Source organism: Doryrhamphus excisus, linkage group LG8 (assembly GCF_037039965.1).
Source record: "Doryrhamphus excisus strain RoL-2023G ecotype Guam linkage group LG8, RoL_Dexc_Guam_v1.1, whole genome shotgun sequence".
Taxonomy (NCBI): Eukaryota; Metazoa; Chordata; class Actinopteri; order Syngnathiformes; family Syngnathidae; genus Doryrhamphus; species Doryrhamphus excisus.
In genome coordinates, this window is record NC_136364.1 from 11,036,746 (window position 1) to 11,056,759 (window position 20,014).

At 43.0% G+C, this 20,014-nt stretch overlaps 3 protein-coding genes and 1 long non-coding RNA gene across 6 annotated transcripts in view; 1 reads left to right on the forward strand and 3 right to left on the reverse strand.

The window, feature by feature from the left end:
* Positions 1-1,527, reverse strand: part of LOC144899654 (uncharacterized) — a 5,183-nt gene extending 3,656 nt beyond the window's left edge. Inside the window, exons 1-2 of the long non-coding RNA XR_013627980.1 lie at positions 1,419-1,527; positions 145-196 (exon numbers count right to left, since the gene is read on the reverse strand). This is a non-coding gene — a long non-coding RNA (uncharacterized LOC144899654). The remainder of the gene's footprint in view (positions 1-144; positions 197-1,418) is intronic.
* The window catches only part of LOC131135109 (sodium- and chloride-dependent GABA transporter 2-like), a 7,450-nt gene extending 211 nt beyond the window's left edge, over positions 1-7,239 (forward strand). Inside the window, exons 2-14 of the mRNA XM_058081009.2 lie at positions 42-176; positions 1,369-1,509; positions 2,557-2,644; positions 2,711-2,843; positions 2,917-3,051; positions 3,134-3,237; positions 4,167-4,291; positions 5,304-5,416; positions 5,494-5,631; positions 5,720-5,822; positions 5,985-6,085; positions 6,669-6,839; positions 6,938-7,239. Coding sequence (XP_057936992.2) covers positions 42-176; positions 1,369-1,509; positions 2,557-2,644; positions 2,711-2,843; positions 2,917-3,051; positions 3,134-3,237; positions 4,167-4,291; positions 5,304-5,416; positions 5,494-5,631; positions 5,720-5,822; positions 5,985-6,085; positions 6,669-6,839; positions 6,938-7,036 — 1,586 coding nt within the window. The 3' untranslated portion in view covers positions 7,037-7,239. The remainder of the gene's footprint in view (positions 1-41; positions 177-1,368; positions 1,510-2,556; positions 2,645-2,710; positions 2,844-2,916; positions 3,052-3,133; positions 3,238-4,166; positions 4,292-5,303; positions 5,417-5,493; positions 5,632-5,719; positions 5,823-5,984; positions 6,086-6,668; positions 6,840-6,937) is intronic.
* Positions 7,185-14,943, reverse strand: LOC131135110 (CLOCK-interacting pacemaker). Its single transcript, XM_058081010.2, has 5 exons — positions 14,740-14,943; positions 14,373-14,485; positions 10,627-10,812; positions 10,236-10,432; positions 7,185-9,593 (listed from the first exon to the last, which is right to left on the reverse strand). Exons 3-5 carry the CDS (start codon positions 10,802-10,804, stop codon positions 8,736-8,738), a joined length of 1,233 nt encoding a protein of 410 aa, XP_057936993.2. The 5' UTR covers positions 10,805-10,812; positions 14,373-14,485; positions 14,740-14,943; the 3' UTR covers positions 7,185-8,735.
* A 360-nt stretch (positions 14,944-15,303) lies between these two features.
* Positions 15,304-19,866, reverse strand: ccnp (cyclin P). Of its 3 annotated transcripts, none has more exons than XM_058081014.2 (9): positions 19,698-19,866; positions 18,942-19,067; positions 18,774-18,855; positions 18,537-18,703; positions 18,287-18,385; positions 16,712-16,792; positions 16,484-16,642; positions 15,804-15,982; positions 15,304-15,723 (listed from the first exon to the last, which is right to left on the reverse strand). In XM_058081014.2, the coding sequence occupies exons 1-9, from the start codon at positions 19,740-19,742 to the stop codon at positions 15,555-15,557; spliced, it is 1,107 nt and encodes a 368-aa protein (XP_057936997.2). In that variant the 5' UTR covers positions 19,743-19,866; the 3' UTR covers positions 15,304-15,554. The 3 variants fall into 3 exon arrangements, with proteins under 3 accessions (XP_057936997.2, XP_057936996.2, XP_057936995.2); XM_058081013.2 differs by having other exon boundaries at positions 16,712-16,867; positions 18,795-18,855; positions 19,698-19,862; XM_058081012.2 differs by having other exon boundaries at positions 16,712-16,867; positions 19,698-19,862.
* Positions 19,867-20,014: the final 148 nt, after the last annotated feature.

The following is a 20,014-nucleotide window of genomic DNA, read 5'->3' on the forward strand; positions in this document are numbered from 1 at the left end:
TGCATACTGCATACTGCATATTGGTATTTGTTGACGTTCAGGTGCATTCCTGGTGCCATATCTGGTGTTTGTGGTGACGTGTGGTGTACCGCTTTTCCTTTTGGAGACTGCCGTGGGCCAGTACTCCAAAGAAGGGGGGATCACCTGCTGGAGGAAGCTGTGCCCACTGGCTGAAGGTGAGTAACACACGTACAAACTGTGAAGACAAAGTGTGAGATGGGACATTAAAAACTACTTTTTGAGACAGTCAATAAGTCAATGAGATCACATCACTGAGAAGTGTGTGATGCTAGTCACACTTTACCAACCCTCTGCAGGTCAACCACAAGCATAAAGCATGTCAACACACAACCTCTCTAATATTGAAAACAAAGCCCAAACAGTTTACTAGTATATACTGTATATATAAAATAAGCCCTCAGTGGACAATTCATAGGTTACACATGCATGATCTACTGAAACCCATCAAGTGCTGTAATGTACTGAAATACTTTACTGGGGTTAAATGTACTGTATCTCGCCAACTTAACAATACAGCAAGTTCATAACTGTTTTTGGACATGTGTATAAAACTGTACTGAATCATACTGACAGCCTCTCATGTCACTAAATAATGTAAGCAAATGTGAAATACTTGCGGTGTTAGGGTTGTGGTTAAATCATCTATGAGTATAGAATCAGAATCAGCACCACTATTTAGGTCCAGTTTTTACCTGATGAGAGATATTTGCACTCCTGCTGCAACAGCATGTTGTCATCGTCACTGGCCACATTTTACTAGCGGGAGACGTGACACATGATGCACTTCACTTGATTCAGGTTGCATTAGCCGGCAAGCATTGGGCACACTAGTGCGAAAAACCAGTCCATTTCTAAAGGAACAGTAGTGGGGAATAATAAATAATAATAATAATAATAATAATAATAATAATAATAATAATAATAATAATAATAATAATAATAATAATAATAATAATAATAATAATAATAATAATAATAATAATAATAATAATAATAATAATAATAATAATATTGTTTATTCTATTTTTTAATTGTGCAATAAATATTTTACACTAAAAATAATTTTAAAATATTTGCAAACATGAATATATATATATATATATCGTATTTTTAATGACCTCTTGTGGCCCACCTGCAGTACCACCACGGTCCGCCTCGGCCCACATTTTGGGAATCCCTGTTTTAAACAAAAAAAAAAAAGAAAATTAAATACACTTTGAACTTGTTCAAAATTTAAATTGTGAACTTTGAATGTGAACTATTCCTATATATACTGTTTGTTTAGTTCATGAAAACTATGAACTTGCACAACACTAATGCGTGTGTGTGTGTGTGTGTGTGTGCCAGGTATTGGCTATGGAGGGCAGCTGATCCTGCTCTACAGCTGCATGACTTACATCGTTATTCTGTCCTGGGCTCTCTTTTATCTGCTGTTCTCCTTTAGCTCCCAGCTGCCCTGGAGCACCTGTGACAACTACTGGAACACAGGTGAAGGCGTACCAGCTGAGTACCAGCTGAGTGTCAACTATGTGTGAAATATGCCCATTTTTCTGCATTTTCTGAACAAAAAGATAAATGACAGGGCATAATTACATATTTATTTTTATGTATTAACAACTTCAAATGAACTAAAAATTAAACCCAGGCTAAAAGCTAAAACACTAGTCTCTCTAAGAGTGCAAGAGAACATTGGACTCACACTTTGTATTATTATGAGCCAAGAAGTGTTGCATTCAAAGACACCAAGTAATTTAAATTGTGTACATGTATTATCTGGGATTTCCGAGTATACTTAAATGCATAAAATCATACTTCCGTCTTTCTATTTAGACCACATGCACATAATTAAGACATTCTCGTGATTTTCGGAGTGTTCATGAATGCATCTCGTGACAATGAGGACGTGTCTTTCCGAGGAGGACGAGAGACGTGTTTGTGAGTTGGAGATGGAGTATGTGGTGTTGGAACTGCACTGCTGTTTACTTGTTCAGGTCAGACTAAAGTTATAAAAGAGCGTCAGGCTTTGTGTGACCGTGTGGGGGCGCTCCATTGTGCTTAGAGAAATAAATTAGTTACTGCTGCTTTTGACAGCCCTAGTTTGGAGATAAACTTACAAGGTTAAATATTAGAAACATCTCTCAGTGGAATACAGTGCAGTCCCAAAGTAGAATAATGTTTTTTTTTTATAGAAAAAATATTTTTATGGATTCTTAGAGAGCAGTGAAAAATAAATAAAACCATGAAATAAAAGTATATTGGCACAAATAAAATATATTCTTTAAATGCATATGAAGAAAAAATTAATGTTGGACTATTGAAGAATGAAAAACTATTAATCTAAAGAAAAAGGTAAATTTTACATGCCTAATATTATATTTCATGACTATAATAAGAATAATTTTATAATAGTTACTTGAGAAAAATATGTTGTCAGCTATAACTTTAAATTTGAATGTTGACTGAATGTTTTGATGAATTGAAAAAAAAGGATGACTGTCACATCCAGACTGAATACGTTTTCTCCTACCTTGTTAGTGGATTGTGTGGACTTCAAGACAAAGAATCACACTTTGGGAGGCAGCAACCACACCAACGGGACATCAGCAGCTACAGAATTCTGGGAGTATGGAAAATAAACACATAGACTAATATTATCCAAATGCAGTTGTTACAGGACATATATTTACAGACGTAGAGTGTTGAACATCTCAAGGGGCATTGACGAGATCGGAAGCATCAGGTGGGAGGTGCTTCTGTGCCTCATCGGTATGTGGATCATATGTTACTTCTGCATCTGGAAAGGAGTTAAATCTACCGGAAAGGTAAAGTCTGGAAAATTTCAGCAGACGTGCAACACCTCATTAAACACATGCAACCCCCCATGCTGCTTTCCAGGTCGTGTATTTCACCGCAACCTTCCCGTATGTCATGCTGCTCATCCTTTTGATCCGTGGATTATCTCTTCCTGGAGCCAGACAAGGGGTGGTGTTCTATCTTCTGCCAGAAGTGTCGCGACTCACGGACCCTCAAGTAAGCGGGGTTAGACAGTGGTGAGAGCACACCGCAAAGACCAAAACACACACTCATTTGGAAGTGGGTGGGATTTTGACAGGTATGGATGGAGGCCGGCGCCCAGATTTTCTTCTCATACAGCATTGGTGTGGGCACGCTCACTGTATTGGGCAGCTATAACACTTACAACAACAACTGCTACAAGTAAGTGTCACAAGGAAGCAGTAACATACAACTGAAATGTACCCGTTTGTCTATATGTGCCCTGTGATTGGCTGGCGACCAGTCCAGGGTGTACCCCGCCTCTCGCCCTACGACAGCTGGTATAGGCTCAAGCACCCCCGCGACCGTTGTGAGGATAAGCGGTGGAAAATGAACGAATGACTGAATAAAATATACCCTGATCATGCACAATATTAGCCACACATGCATAATCTCATGAGATGCTGGCTTTTTAAGATATTCAATACGAATAAACTTAATTTAACAAATATCTTTCTGACATTGTTTGGCTGAGCTGAGCATTGTTTATTATTTTGTGAGATATAGAGAGATGCAGAGATATATTAGTACCAGTTTTGTGGGGGACTGCTGTTTACAGTACAGCGCGTGCAGGAAATCTGCAGTGTACTTAATTTTAATCTTTGACAGTGAAGGTTAAATAATTAAGATTGAAACTGTATGTTTGATCTGCATTTTGATATAATTTGATTTGCATGTATGTTTTTCGACACATTCAGAAAACTATAAATAATCTAAATGTACTGTACTATATACTGTTGCCTGCGACATTGAATAGCTTGGCGTTTCTGGCGCCCCCTAAGGACGATGCACAAAAGTACAGTTCAAATTAACACTTGTTCCTTCGGTTTACCTTACAATAACATCGCGAGTGAATAGAAACGTATATAAACGTAAAACCAATCATGTTTGGCGTTGTGTTTAGGTGAAAGTTACACCAAAATCACATTTTGATGCGTATATAGGTCAGACATTAACCAATTCGCCCCCCTATCGTTAGGATTCATTTGAGCATCACTGATTAGAACTGTATGGAAGCACAACCTGGCAAGAGTTATAAGCCCGGTTGTAAAACACAAGTGATACATTAAAAGTGTCTTTGTGTGTTGCAGAGACTCCTTGTGGCTGTGTTTACTCAACAGTGGTACCAGTGTGGTGGCTGGCTTCGCCGTCTTCTCTGTGCTGGGGTTCATGGCTCATGAGCAGGGAGTTCCCATTGCAGAAGTCGCCGAGTCGGGTAAACTTTAAACTCTCATAAATGGCATCTGGCGATGAAAAAAAGAGGAGAAAGTTGATGCTTTGGGATAAAGTGTTTCAAACGCAGTAGTTAAAAAGTGTCTGCTGCCATCTTGAGGACATCCACGCACATAATAGGCACAGGTGTCATTCATGGCACCGGTACTATTAGCTTCCGCACGAAATAACTGAAAATTCCACACTAGGTGTTGAATTAAGGTGCGACATGAACGTTTATTTAACTGACTCATTATGTCAAAACTACATATAAAATACTACACTCAATGGCCGCTTAAAATTGAGCAACTGTGGGGTTTTTTGCTAATCTATCACTATTAGCATACAAACACCGCAACAATTACGTGTATTTTGACACATAAGTATGAACAAGGAGTGGATATTTAGGTTATAATGTGAAAAAGCTCACCAAATACAATAATTAGTTCAATGCAGGCAGCTAGTGGAACCAGCTGGTTCGTAAACGTAGGGAAATGTGGGGGTAGCCATTTTGTCTCCTTGGCACACTTGTTTTTTTAGTTCGGTAACATCATTTAAAAACACCAGGGCTGTCAAATGTTTTTAAACAATTATCAATTTACCACCATTTTCAAATTGATTAATTACAATTAATCACCATTGAGCAACTATGTGTGAAATATGCCAATTTTTCCTGTATTTTATGGCAGTACACAGGACAGTACAGTACACATATATACTATATATACATATAAATATACACAGTAGTGAGTGATGAGGATATCCACTTAATGTATTTCTTTGTCTTTCGGTTTATTTATACACACACAGGACATAATAAAGACCATTAGAGCTCTCCAACTGATCACATTAACCATGTGATGTCATCATTGCGTGACAAGGAGACAAGATGGCAGTTGCTGTAGCTTTAAATCCTAAAGATGATGATTTTAGCGCTTTTGTTCCATTTGAGTGCTTCTATCGAGTACATTTCCGATTATTGATAGTTATAAAGTGCATGGCCCTGTTGTTTACAGGTCCAGGCTTGGCGTTCATCGCTTACCCTCAGGCGGTGGCCATGATGCCGCTGCCTCAACTGTGGTCCATCTGCTTCTTCTTCATGATCCTGCTCCTGGGCCTGGACACACAAGTAAAGACTCCTTTGCATTCGGGGCCGACTCACCCTTGGAAGGTCCCCTCATGGCTCTTTTCTTTCTGCATATACAGTTTGTTGCAATGGAGGTGGTGATGACGTCCGTCGTGGACATGTTTCCCACAGTGATGCGCCGGGCAGGCAGGCGGGAACGTTTCCTCCTCCTCTTTTGCCTCATATGTTTCTTCTCCCAGCTCATCATGATCACAGATGTAGGGGATATACGCTGTACTCCTCGGACGCTTTGAGGCACACCTGCACAAATAATGAACGAGTAATTCTCCTCGCTCTCATCCTCAGGGAGGGATGTATTTCTTCCAGGTATTCGACTACTACGCCTGCAATGGAGCCTGCATCCTCTTTCTGTGTGTGTTTGAAAGCTTGGCAGTGGGCTGGATATTTGGTAGGCTTCGCCACATGTCTTAAAATAAAACCTCAAACTATGCCAACTATCTGTCACATTTAAATGGTTGAAAGATAGTTTAATATGGGGCGTTTATTTACTCTATGTCTAATTGGCAAAATTATTACAGATGTTTGGCTGCAAAATGACTTCTGTGTTTAGGAGCAGAGCGGCTGTACGACATCATCGAGGACATGACGGGCGAGCGAGCCAACCCTTTCTTCAAAATCTGCTGGTGCTACATCACCCCCATCATTTCGCTGGTGAGTGTATTGAACAACACGACAACAACAGTCTAATGAGAGTGAGTACATGAGTTCTACCAAAACAAAATCTGCCTTTACAAACATAATAATGTTTATTTTTGACCGACTCTTCCTCAAAAGTATTCATTCTCTTTGGGCTTTTCCCTTCAGGAGTCACCACAGCAAACCAATCGCCTCCATCCAACCCTGTCTTCTGTATCTGTCTCTCTCTCACAAAAACTACCCTCATGTCCTCCTTCACTACATCCATAAACCTCCTCTTCTGTTTCATGGTTGAATACAACCTATATTATGGAAAAAATGCATATTGAAGCAAATTTTACATAATTCTTGGCCTAAATGAAGCATTTTGCAAGTGTGCTTTTTCACCGATATCGGCCGATCCTGATCGGTGTTGATTGATCGGAGCACCCCTAATAAAAATGGCTAAATAAATTGAATTACAAATGCAAGGCATTCAGAAAATAAATGACATGTTTTGATATGTAGTAATCTACACCGGTCACTAGGTGTCAGTAATGTTACATTGAGCCAGTTAACCATACTAAACAGGATAAACAATCCCTTTCTATTTCCCCAGGGGACTTTTATATGTTCACTAGTCAAATACCAGCCTCTGACCTTCAATCGCTGGTACGTGTACCCAACATGGGCCTACGTGGTGGGCTGGGTGCTGGCCCTTTCTTCTATCCTGCTGTTTCCGGGCTGTGCGTTGTACAAGCTGAGCACCAGCAGTGGAACCTTCTATCAGGTGGGGCGGGTCTGCTGCTGACATTGTCAAAGACTTGGATGAAAGATGGTTCATGCTTCATTTGAGGTTGCTTACTTTGGTTTATATTACCTTGTTAGCGTTTCCATCGTCTGTGCCGGCCCGAGCAGCCTGACCACCCGGTGACCCGAAAAAATGAGACGGTACTGCAACCCATCACTGATGAGTATCTGGAATGAGTCACAGGAAGACAAGAACAATGTATCCCACTGGACATCCTACTATTGTTTATATTATCTATGTATGCCATTAATTTAATGCACGTGCAAGGACAGAAAGCATACATTGTGGTGCACTTTTAATCAGTGAAAATCATATTCTCCATGAATCAACTTGATATTTTGCCCAAATGTGAAATAAAGCAGCGGCCTACGCAATTTTAGACACCATACTCTGACAGTGTGTGCTTTACCTTTATTCAAATATAAGGTGTATAAACAACAATGTTGCAATGCACAAGTAACTGAACTCCAATACAGCACATGGCATCAAACTGCTGAACCAATATTAAGAGCGTCTACACGGAGACAGACGCAAATGTTGGGGACTCTGTGCTTGATTAGCGCATTGTAGTTTTTAAGTTTTTAAGGCATTGTTGAAAGGTCTAAAAGGCATGATAGGCTGATAAGAGATCCTTTCTATGACACGACGCTCTAGGTTGAACACAACTTGCTTATTAGAAGCGTTTGGCTTTAAATGCCATATGCTCGATTTACATTACATTTGGACCCCTAAAGCAGGGGTGTCCAAACCTCAGGAAATTTCCTAGTAATCAATTATACATGTAACGAAAAAAAACAGTCTACATCTCTACTTTAGAAAGAAACTGTAATGTTATCTTACAGGAGTGTTGTACTTATGTGTTATTATCAGTGACGGAAATAACGCCGTTACTTTTTTCAGTAACGGGTAATCTAACTAATTACTCTTACTGTCAGCATAACGCCGTTACTATTTTCGACACAAATTACGCCTAAAAATATAACATCGACTTCATAACTAATCTGTAGCGCGGTGAGAGTGTTGCAGAGTGACAAGGGAGGGGTGCGATAACCACATAACCAATGAGGATTGGCTAAGGTTTAGTAAGATTGTGTCTTCACCCAATCAGAAAACTTGGGTGGGCGGGTGTTTAGAGCACATAAGCGATGAGGATTGCCTAAGATTGGGTCTTCAGCCAATCGGAGAACGTGGGTGGGCGGGTGTTCAGAGCACATGGAGTGAGAACACAACATTTGCCGAAGTACAGACACCACTTTAACCTCTTTGAAGTGAAAGGTAAAAATGTACACGTCGAATGTACATTATGTTCCCGAAAAAATGCCCAATACGGTTTTTAAAGGGTGAGGCAAAGCAGCTCAAGAAAAAACAAAAAAAAACATATTTCAAACCTGCTAAGCTAACTTCTTTTCAGTTTAAAAGCAAACTGAATTAGTTCCTACGATGAAAGCAGAAAACACAACAACATAAAATCGGTTTTCAGGGAGCCCCCTGCTGTATTATGTTCTCAGACTTTGAAAACCACTCAGGGTCCAAAGCGCCACGTACATGCAGGTGAGCAGTGTTGAGCCGTGTTGTTTTGTTTAGAGCATGGCGCTTTAGTCCTTTACAGTTGTGGGCAAACACGCACACACAAGTTTGCTGATACTCTTTTGGCGTGGTTGTATTTTAAAGCAACGTCAGAGGCAACTCATGCGCCGAACGACCGTGATGGTGAACCATGGTCGTAACCTTCAAGGAATTCACAGGTTTGATAGTGAAGTTCTTCGTCATAATCTGTAGTCATTCTTTGCTATCCGTCGATAAACATCACACATGATCCACAAAAAAACGCCCGGATGGAAGCGAGTGCCTCTCTTCCTTGTAAGGCACAGCAACTCACACTTCACCAGTAGAACTATCTGGAGGTATAAAGGCAACAATCTCTTCTGTGTGAGACGATCGGGTGGCGTCACAGTTCTGTCTGGGTGTCGTCTCCGCATCCACACCATCTTCTGAACTCGGATTAGACAGCGATTGCAAATGTTGCAGCTTTTTCAGGCCCGGGTAATATTTGGACTCGGTCATGATCCTGTGCACGCTCTGCCAGGCGGCGGAGGTGGCGCCGGTGAGGCTGCGACCGGCGGCCTGGCAGAAAAGCTCGGTGTGCCGCCGCAGGTGGGCGATTTCCTGCTCGGTAGTGTTGCTCTGACGCAGCAGCTCTTTGGTGCGTAGCGTGATGTCCAGCAAGCCCGACTGATGCAGGGCCTCCACGGTGTTGAGGAAGCGGCGGTGGCGAGTACTGCCAGCTCCGCTTCTCTGAGACCCCCTGCTGGTGAGGGTGGAGGATTTAGAGGATACAGAAGAAGGAGGCGTCCCGCACGAGGAGGAGGATGGAGATGAACATGGCTGCTCCGAGGTGGCTGGTTCCTGACTGCTTCCTGCAGGTTTCAGATGTCCCTTGCGTTCTGTGCGTACCCTCTTGCTCAAATGATGCGCCTCGTCTGGCTTTTCTGGTGGCTTCTTGCTCGGGTGAGGTGCAATGCGGGTGTAGGAGTTGAGAACGGGCAATTGGCTGTCGGGGACTTTCTTCCCCGTCGGGTGGTTGCTCTTCCGAGACAAGGGCCTGAGGAGCTGGAAGGCGGTGGGCATCAGGCCGGGCTGCTGGAAAAGCATCATATGGGGGCTCCCTGGGCGTGCTGCCTCACTGGGAACATTTCTCCAGAGCGGCTGGCCGTTTGTCTGGATGGTTTCTGGCTGGAAAACAAGAACGGGGTAAGAGTTAATGTTTATTATCAACAGAAAAGCATCAAGAAAGAGTAGGACACTTGAACCCAAATGTTTGGAGACACTTTGTCATCAAATATCATCAGAAAGTGTCTCCAAAACCTTTGACATATTGAAAAGGATGCTATTGCTGTTCTGCACGCAGACCTCACAGCGAGGAGACCAGTGTTCGACTCCACCCTCGGCCATCTCTGTGTGGAGTTTGCATGTTCTCCCCGTGCATGCGTGGGTTTTCTCCGGGTACTCCGGTTTTCTCCCACATTCCAAAAACATGCTAGGTTAATTGGCGACTCCAAATTGTCCATAGGTATGAATGTGAGTGTGAATGGTTGTTTGTCTACATGTGCCCTGTGATTGGCTGGCGACCAGTCCAGGGTGTACCCTGCCTCTCGCCGGAAGACAGCTGGGATAGGCTCCAGCAATTTGGAGTCGCTAATTAACCTAGCATGTTTTTGGAATGTGGGAGGAAACCGGAGTACCCGGAGAAAACCCACGCATGCACAGGGAGAACATGCAAACTCCACACAGAGATGGCTGAGGGTGGAGTTGAACCCTGGTCTGCGTGCTAACCACTCGACCGCCCTCCATGCGTATAAAGAAGTCAATGTTTACCTGCTTAAATACCATGTTGTTAATGATGTAGATAGGCTGGTTTGGGTGCCCTCTTAGTATCCGTTTGGCGTTCCCAGCTTTTCCATGCCCGTCATTCTGGTTCTGACAGGACGACGGCACCTCTACTCCCCTTCTGGGCTGAATTTTATGTCTCTGCTGATCCTCCGCTTTGGTCTGCTGCCAGTCTGAGCCATTGTCTACAGTGACAACGTCGGAGCAAAGAGATGAGCAGAACCGCACTTTGTGGCGCCATTGCATTGAAAGACATTTGACCTATTTGTTCCACGATTTACAGCTCTTGAACGGACAGGGTGACATGTGTACTAAATAGCCTTAGGGGACAATAAAACCCGCTGAACTGGTGTTCACAGCCGTGTTTACTTGAACTCACCAGAGTAGCCAGAGTCTTTTTCCGAGCTCCAGCGGGGGGAGCTGCGTTCGCTGCAGTCATCCAAGTCCTTGGTCTGGCGCATCGCTCTCAGAGTCGAACTGTTGCTCTTATCTTTGGCGTTCTTGCTGCTCGGAGGACGAGAACCACGCTCGCTCAGCCTCAGCTCCTCTTTCACCATACTGACTCCTGATGACAAAATGTCATTTTTGTTCACATTTTCAAAAGACGGGAGTCACGCAACTTATCGGTTTTATTTCCAAGACTTTGGACTCGACTTGACAACCCCATTCAAGACTTTTCATGTTAGCTCATATACTTTTACAATCAGTAACTGTTACATTTGTTCACTTCCTGCTTTCCTAATATAATTTAAGTTTTTTTAAACTTCATTCATTCATTTTCTACCGCTTATCCTCACGAGGGTCGCGGGGGTGCTGGAGCCTATCCCAGCTGTCTTCGGTCGAGAGGCGGGGTACACCCTGGACTGCTGGCCAGCCAATCACAGGGCACATATAGACAAACAACCATTCACACTCACATTCATACCTATGGACAATTTGGAGTTGCCAATTAACCTAGCATGTTTTTGGAATGTGGGAGGAAACCGGAGTACCCGGAGAAAACCCACGCATGCAAACTCCACATCGAACCGGGGTCTCCTAGCTGCGCTAACCACTCGGAGTTGTCAACAAGGAGTTGTCAAGCCGTGACAAGCCGACCAGTCACAGTCTTCACAGTCAGCGTCGCCACAGCTTGAGGATCTTTTTGGTGTGCAAGGATATACCTATTGTAGGAGCTATTTAGTAGTGTCTTCCTAGGTTTCTAATATGGTAATGGTAATGGTTTCATTTCATTTGAACATGCATCAGATTACAATTGAGTGCATCACATAATCAGTTCACAGTTCCACATGTCCAAAAGGAGTAGGAAGAAGCAAAGCTTATTAGTTATTAATTTATTTGTTTATTCATCATATTTTGTTGGGGTTAATTAGTAGTTTAATTCATTGGGTAACACCATGGGCAGCTGAAATCTATTTATGTAGGCAGTGCTCATCAGTGGCCTTTTGATTATAGTTTAAGTGAAGTTTTTTTGTAGGACAAATAGCCACTATTTATTCCACCATTTAGCCATGTGTCAAAAGCCCAGTGGTTCAGTTCGGAACATTCCTCATAAGTGTGAGAATTTTCACACGTTTATACAAAGTCGCTCTAAAGTGCTTTTAAAAAAACTTTTTTTAATGCCGTAAAGGTGGTAACAAAAATGACCGAGCAACTCAAGTTTGGCTTTTTATTTTGGTGATGCCACAACGGAAGGAAAGGTAAAAATGTGACGAAAACCATAGAACCAGATATTTAACTTACAGTGCATCCGGAAAGTATTCACAGCGCTTCACTTTTTCTACATTTTGTCATGTTACAGCCTCATTCCAAACTGAATTAAATTAATCTCTTACCTCAAAATTCTACACAAAATACTCCATTATGACAATGTGAAAAAAGTTTTTTTTGACATGTTTTGAATTTATTAAAAATAGAAAACAAAAAAATCACATTTACATACATAAGTATTCACAGCCTTTGCCATGAAGCTCAAAATTGAGCTCAGGTGCATCTTTTTTCCACTGATCATCCTTGAGATCTTTCTACAGCTCAATTGGAGTCCACCTGCAGTAAATTCAGTTGATTGGACATGATTTGGAAATATAATAACTGTCTATATAAGGTCCCACAGTTGACTGTGCATGTCAGAGCACAAACACCAAGCATGAAGTCAAAAGAACTGTCTGTAGACCTGCGAGACAGGATTGTCTTGAGGCACAAATCTGGGGAAGGATACAGAAAAATTTCTGCTGCTTTGAAGGTCCCAATGAGCACAGTGGCCTCCATTATTCGTAAATGGAAGACGTTTGGAACCACCAGGACTCTTCCTAGAGCTGGCCGGCCTTCTAAACTGAGCGATCGGGGAAGAAGGGCCTTAGTCAGGGAGGTGACCAAGGCCCCGATGGTCACTCTGTCAGAGCTCTAGCGTTCCTCTGTGGAGAGAGGAGAGCCTTCCAGAAGGACAACCATCTCTGCAGCAATCCACCAATCAGGCCTGTATGGTAGAGTGGCCAGACGAAAGCCACTCCTTAGTAAAAGGAACATGGCAGCCCGTCTGGAATTTGCCAAAAAGCACCTGAATGACTCTCAGACCATGAGAAACAAAATTCTCTGGTCTGATGGCTTTTGTCTGGCCACTCTACCATACAGGCCTGATTGGTGGATTGCTGCAGAGATGGTTGTCCTTCTGGAAGGCTCTCCTCTCTCCACAGAGGAACACTGGAGCTCTGACAGAGTGACCATCGGGGCCTTGGTCACCTCCCTGACTAAGGCCCTTCTTCCCCGATCGCTCAGTATAGAAGGCCGGCCAGCTCTAGGAAGAGTCCTGGTGGTTCCAAACGTCTTCCATTTACGAATAATGGAGGCCACTGTGCTCATTGGGACCTTCAAAGCAGCAGAAATGTTTCTGTATCCTTCCCCAGATTTGTGCCTCAAGACAATCCTGTCTCGCAGGTCTACAGACAGTTCTTTTGACTTCATGCTTGGTGTTTGTGCTCTGACATGCACAGTCAACTGTGGGACCTTATATAGACAGTTATTATATTTCCAAATCATGTCCAATCAACTGAATTTACTGCAGGTGGACTCCAATTAAGCTGTAGAAAGATCTCAAGGATGATCAGTGGAAAAAAGATGCACCTGAGCTCAATTTTGAGCTTCATGACAAAGGCTGTGAATACTTATGTAAATGTGATTTTTTTGTTTCCTATTTTTAATAAATTCAAAACATGTCAAAAAAAAACTTTTTTTCACATTGTCATAATGGAGTATTTTGTATAGAATTTTGAGGTAAGAGATTAATTTAATTCAGTTTGGAATGAGGCTGTAACATGAAAAAGTGAAGCGCTGTGAATACTTTCCGGATGCACTGTATGCACCCATCATATGTTTGTGTTAGAATATGTACAAATAGAAGGAAAAAGATTTTTGGATCCAAGTATTTGTAAATATGAGGACTATGTACATCATGGCCGCACATGCTAATGTTATCGCCATATCTTCCACCTCAATAGGGACTCTGACGGGCTGTTAATCTGTATGGGAGTGTGTCTGAGGACACGGATAGTCGCTAGGATAACATCAACCTTACAGGATAAGGTCACATGGTGCATTTCAGGTTGAAGTATTTCTGCAAATAAGGGTTGGGAAATAGTCTTTTTTTTTAAACGACACGATCACTGATGTTATTGTATGGATCACACATTTGATAATCGATTGATGTGATTATGTAATTATGTAGTGTGAATAATAAGCAGCTGTGTCATAAAACATGATTGCAAGGAAGCCTAATTACTATTATTAGTCAAATGTAAACTATATTCGTTCCGACGATGACCGAGGTAATTTGGCACTGCCGTGTTTCGAAACGACGGGAAGCGCTGTGTACAGCCCCCCTTCCCCCTCCAATTATGTAACTGACAACTTCACTGCCGTCTGGCTTTTACACAATACTTTCTACCGTACTGCTCACAAACAACTGCAAAGAAAACACCACGGCTGTAATTAACGACAAGACCAACTGTGATGTCGACACGAACTTAAAATGTCACGTTGATACGGTAAAGTTACGAGATGTGATAACGTGATGTAACGTGAATGTCCCATACAGTATATACTGTGGTGCGTTTACTGTACATAACTTACCTACCGGTGGAAAACAGTTATTCCCAGAAGTAATAGCCGTTTCGCTCCTTCGCCTTGGGTCCAAGACTCCGAGTGATGCTGCCTTGGTCTTGCGGAGCCATGTCTGCAATTACCTGTCAGAGTTTTAAAGAAAGGAAGACACCCGTCATTGTTTGTTTTATATGCAGTCTGAAAGCGGACGAGTGAAACGGGTTGCGATTTGTCTGACTGCCACAATAGCCTGAACGCAGCAGCAGGAGCGACGCACCAAATTTCAAAATAAATCTACCAACTACTGAAGATTTCCATCTTTACTAAAACAATACGTAACTAAGTGTATTTAATACCAGGTTAATAATCGATAGTGTACTTTTTGAATGGCACTTACATCGACGTTCAGCCGGCAACGACACCTGTCATGCTCTTGTTTTGAAATCCCAGTGACTGACAAGAGCCTGCTTGACACCAAACAGCTTCACGAGACCACCGACTTAAGAAAAGTGCACCATACAACACAACACATCTTGTTTACTACACGTCCTCGTAATTAACGAATTTATACGTAACCTTGACTGAACCCACCCGCTCATGAACAAACACCTCCACCAGACCGTGAAGATTTGCTCTCATTGGTCGGTGGGGGCACCTGCAGCATCCAATCAAATCGTGTGTACGTCAGCGAGACGGAAGTAAAGATGCTCCCAATGGATACATCGTTGTGTACAGTTAACTTCCACTCCGAGTCAGCTTTGTTTGTGAAGAAAATCCAAATAACGTCGAAAGAGTTGCTGTGTGATGCAGTAGATTGTTCTAAATGACACCCCCGCAGTGAAAACTACAGGAGGCTCAAACTGTACGTGGCTGAGGTCATTTTTGGAAGTGTGCGGCAAGTCTCGGCAGCTGTTCCACACCACAGCTTGCAGTAAGAAGCACCCATGAAGACTTTCAGTAATTCAAATCATACATTGCAGCAGACACTTTATTTTAACATTAAAACTTAGAACAATACAATTTGACAGTCCACATTCTCTCTACACGACACCAATTCAAAACACTTCCTAAATCAGCTGCAAGATAAGACCGTAAAACATCCTGTTAATGTTTCCCTTCACATATTCACACTTCTTCCTCCCCTTGGTATACCCTGTCAAAAACAAACTCCCACAGGCACGAGCGTCATCATTGTGTAGGTTAGGACACAAATTAAGTGCACACACCCAGCACAGCGGATGCATGTTTGAGACCAGGGTGGCTGCTGATGTGCATGGTTTCCGGGGAGGAGAATTTAATAAAAGTAGCGCAGGTCTCTCGGGTGTGTGCTCTGGCTGCAGCGCCGGCGAGGATCTGCATGATCCGCTGCAGAACAGCCTCACTAACAAAAAAAAAAAAAACAAAACAAAAAAAAGGTGAAGCTTGTGAGAAATTGCCAATGGTATTTCCGAAATGACACACCTGCCGACATAGATACTGGAAGCCAGACACCAGGCGGCCTCGCCTTCGGTTGTACGGGGTTCCTGCAGGACTTGGCGGGCCAAGCAGAGGGCCGCTCCTGCCAGCTGCACCGGCAGAAACGCCACACACCGGCCCTCGAAAAGCGACAGCTCCAGCAGATAGCGAGCCATCCAAATCACCTGGTGGCATGGATGACACATGAAATAAACATAATTACTACTGTTTTTAATTTTCCATGCTGCTTATTCTTCACTTGGATCGTGGGGTACGCTGGAGCCTATCCCAGCTGACTGCGGGTGTGAGGCGGGGTACACCCTAGTCGCCAGTCAATCATTCATACTTATTGACATGTAGGAGGAAATGGTACTCAGAACCAACGCACATGCATGAGGTGAACATGCAAACTCCAGAGTTGTCCAACAGCTATTCGAACCCAGATCTGACTGTGCAGCCCCCATGCAGGCTCTACTCTACCCAAAACAACATTTTCATGGACCATGTGGAAGAATACAGCTCCTGTGCAGTGGGTGTCTAATGTAAACGCATTTGTCAAATCTGCTAGCTTTCCCAACAGCCCCATCTGCTTTTTTAGTAGTTCTTTGCACGACTTGGCCCCAATGCAAGTGGACAAAATCCAGGTCCTGAAGTTGTAAAGGGATGTAAACCGTCAGTGCAGTCACCTGAGCGCTGCAGTGTGCGATGGAGGCCAGCAGGTGGAGGAAATGCAGAGGCTGACAGTACGACAAGTTAAATTTAAGCCCGTTGAAGACTTTTCGCTCCATGCGCAGCAGCTGATGCTTGGTGTAGGCGTGGTCCATCAGTGAGCAGAGTCCAGACACCTGTAACGAGACATTGCCAGGTCGGGGTCCAAGAAGCTTCATGGGGTGAGGAGGCCTGAATTGCCATACCTCAGGGAGGAGAGACTCTTCTTTTTTTGCAGCCAGAAAGAGGCAGACCATGCCCAGGAGCTGCAGGTTGGCTGTGGTCACCTTGAACAGAGACAGGGATCGATTGAGGAGGTGGATGGCTAGATAGAGAGTCTCCTCCTGGAAATGCATGAGTTCCTGATGGGAAAACACACATGGTTGACATTACCAAGTATCAGGACACATTATGTACCGCTCAGTGTAGATCAGTACATATTGAAATGCTCCACACCACAACTCCCTAGTGCAAGCAGCAATCATGGAGCCCCAGACCCTACTGAAGCAAGACTACCTTGCTAATCGCTGGTGTTGCAGTCGTTCTGACTTACTTTCAGAGTAATTCAGTAGTAAATCCATGTTGCTATACACCAACTACTCTAGAGATCGTTCCTTCAGATAAACAGTTACAAAAATACAAGTTGTGTACTGACTTTTGAGAGTCAAACCTCCGTTTTCGTACACCAGTTTGTTTTGGTTGCACTTTAAACTACTAACGTTTGCCCTGTACTATATCATTATGTGAAGCTGAAACCCCAAACAAAGCAGCCATGCGTTGCCGACTCTGCATACACTGCCGCTCCAAAGTTTGGGATGACTTGGAAATGTTTTTGTCCAGTCTGAGATATGGCTTTTTCTTGGCAGTCCTACTATGAAGTCCAGCATCCTGAAGTCGCCGCTTCACTGTTGATACTGACACTGGTGTTTGATGGCTACCATTTAGTGCAGCTGTGAGGCATCTTTGTCTTAAACTACACACTCTCTTGCACAGTTGTGCAGAGTTTTTCTGTCCTTGTTAGACCCAGTTTGTGCTGCTCTTTGAAGGGAGTAGTTAACAGCATGGTAAGAGATTTTAGTTTTAGTTTAGATTTTTAGATGGCTTTTCTAATCATCTATTAGCCTTATAAAATGAACTTGGATTAGCAGCCATACCAGGAGATTGATGGAGAGGACTGACAGTTGTTGATAGTAGGCCTCTATGCAAAAATGTACAGCCTTCTTTGAAAATTAATTTTAATCGTTTGTGAAATGGATACAAATGTTTGAAATGCATGAAAAATTATTTTTTTTGCAAGTGATCCCAAATTTTTGAGCGGTAGTGTAGCTTGATGTGGTTTGACATGAGAACATACAGCTGATAGTATACAACAGATACAATTTGACAAATAATTCAAGGAAAATATAAGCATTAAATATAGGTTCTGCCCCCCCCCCCACGGATAATTTTGTTAACTCAATGCAGCCCACAAGTCAAAATATTTGCCCAACGCTGCAGTAAATAGCAGGTTGTACAGTTGACAGCATCACATAGAAAAATACCATATCTTGAAGAAGCAATTGAATTGAGTATGTGAAATGGGAAAAAAAATGAAAATTTGTTTTTCCCCTTGGAAAACAAAGAAATTTGCAAGTGATCCTGAACCTCTGAGCGGTAGTGTACATGTAAAAACTATTTAAAAATGTATTACATTTTAGTGTCTTCCCTATGGGGAAAAAAACAGGTCGGTTTTCATGTTTCAGCAAAACCGAGGTTCCACTGCATGTATATTTACCACTTACATGGATTTGAATAAGCCAGTCTATCAGGACAGCACGCGTGGCGTCAGTGAAGTGTCGCAGCAGCTCATAGTTGGGCAAAGAGTTCCATGTTTGACTTCTCTGAAGGCACAAAAAGTAATTTTCAGGGTACTTTACAAGAACCATGATCTTTATACATGAAAAAAAAACCTTCAAAAGAAGCAATTTGGCAACAAAGGCAAGGAAGTGTGTCAGTCTCTGCACTTTGTATAGCTTTGAAGCTCAGCCTCACCATCATGTCCGAGAACATTTCCCAGGCATATGTCCGGTCCAGTATGAGGTCCAGCTTCTCAAGGGCCATCTCCACTTCATGGCGCAACAGACTGGGCATGAGGACCCGCAGGCTGTGTAGACCCTGCAGGCTGCGAGGGTAAAAGGAGGGCTCCTCCAGACATCCATCTGCTCGTCATGAACCAAAAGGAGGATACAAAAAAATAAATGTACACTGGCCTGATTTACTTTTTAGCACCTTTGGCAGGGACGATTCTACCAGTCGAGCATGCACAAGCTTGAAAGACGCCATTGCTCATTTGGCCTGATAGCATCCGGTCCTGCAAATAGATGATAGCTTAAAAGGTAGCTGCTAACATTCGAGTCTAACAACTATAATTATGATCAAAAGGTCAAGCATGTGTACCCATTCATGTTCTGGATTCCTTTTCACACAGACCACCCTGGACTCTGACACTTCCATAGGCTGGGAGCAGTCTGTGGACCCACAAGCAGTGGCCCAAGTTCTTAAAGGGGCTCGCCTCTCATCCGCCTGCAGGATCAACAAGACAACGGTTCATTGTTACTTTAAGACTGGACAGCGTCGTTGGTATCTATGAAAATTTTAAAAGTTATGGTGTACGGTTCAAAAAGTAGTAAGTTAGTAATGTGGATTTTGTTAGAGATAATAGGTTTCTGAATTACTGATCTGATTCATTGTACTGCATCAAGAATGAAGAGCTAGTGATCTCAATTAAGGAAGTCAGCGAATCAGTGAATCTACTATTCAAAATAAATACCACAGTGATTTATTGCATTCTATTTGGCAGTAAACATAATTTAGCATGTTTGTTCCCCTGGCGTCATTTGTGTGGAATTGGAAAATATACGAACAATGCGTGGTGTCTGAGATGGTATGTAACACCGACTCAAGCGAACCGGATCCTTTGAGTGACTCGCTTAAAATGAACCATTTACCACCATTTACAAACAGCAGCTAGCATAACTTTAAGTAGGCACCGACTTTTCAAAGGACAAAACGAAACCGTACCAGATTTAGTCCTCGCAACACATTTTTGGCTGAACTAAACGCGTACAATTTGGGGGAAAAGCGTGCAAGCAAGTGTCATGACTCAGCGACGGTAGTCAGCCATGTTTTCTCCCCCTCCACCACGACGCTGACCTTGTGTAAGTCCAGCAGAGGCATGGAGTCGCAGAACCTGGCCATGGGTAACAGCCGGAGACAGAGCTTCCTGCTGGGCCGCTGCAGCTACTTAAGCACGGGAGTCGGCGGAGGTCTGGAATCGAGAGAAGCGCCATTTTAGCCTGCCACTGCTGCCAATTATAAGGAAGACTGGCCAGGTGGGCCCGCCAGGAAGATGATTGGGGCGATGACGTCACACACAATCAGGCCAAGTCAGGTGACCACTTTCAGTCCTAGCTAAACAAGCTGACTTTGGTAGGTAATTATTATAAATATTATAATTTCACGTCTCCCCA

Excerpts from the sequence above, each read along its gene's own strand:
- LOC131135110 (XM_058081010.2), bottom strand. The coding sequence starts at position 10,804 with ATGGTGAAAGAGGAGCTGAGGCTGAGCGAGCGTGGTTCTCGTCCTCCG. Across the intron at positions 10,433-10,626 it reads AAAAGACTCTGGCTACTCTG|ACAATGGCTCAGACTGGCAG; the intron begins GTGAGTTCAAGT and ends TTGTCACTGTAG. Across the intron at positions 9,594-10,235 it reads ACAACATGGTATTTAAGCAG|CCAGAAACCATCCAGACAAA; the intron begins GTAAACATTGAC and ends CTTGTTTTCCAG.
- ccnp (XM_058081012.2), bottom strand. The coding sequence starts at position 19,742 with ATGGCCAGGTTCTGCGACTCCATGCCTCTGCTGGACTTACACAAG. Across the intron at positions 18,856-18,941 it reads GGAATCCAGAACATGAATGG|GACCGGATGCTATCAGGCCA; the intron begins GTACACATGCTT and ends ATCTATTTGCAG. Across the intron at positions 15,724-15,803 it reads TCCAGTATCTATGTCGGCAG|TGAGGCTGTTCTGCAGCGGA; the intron begins GTGTGTCATTTC and ends TTTTTTTGTTAG.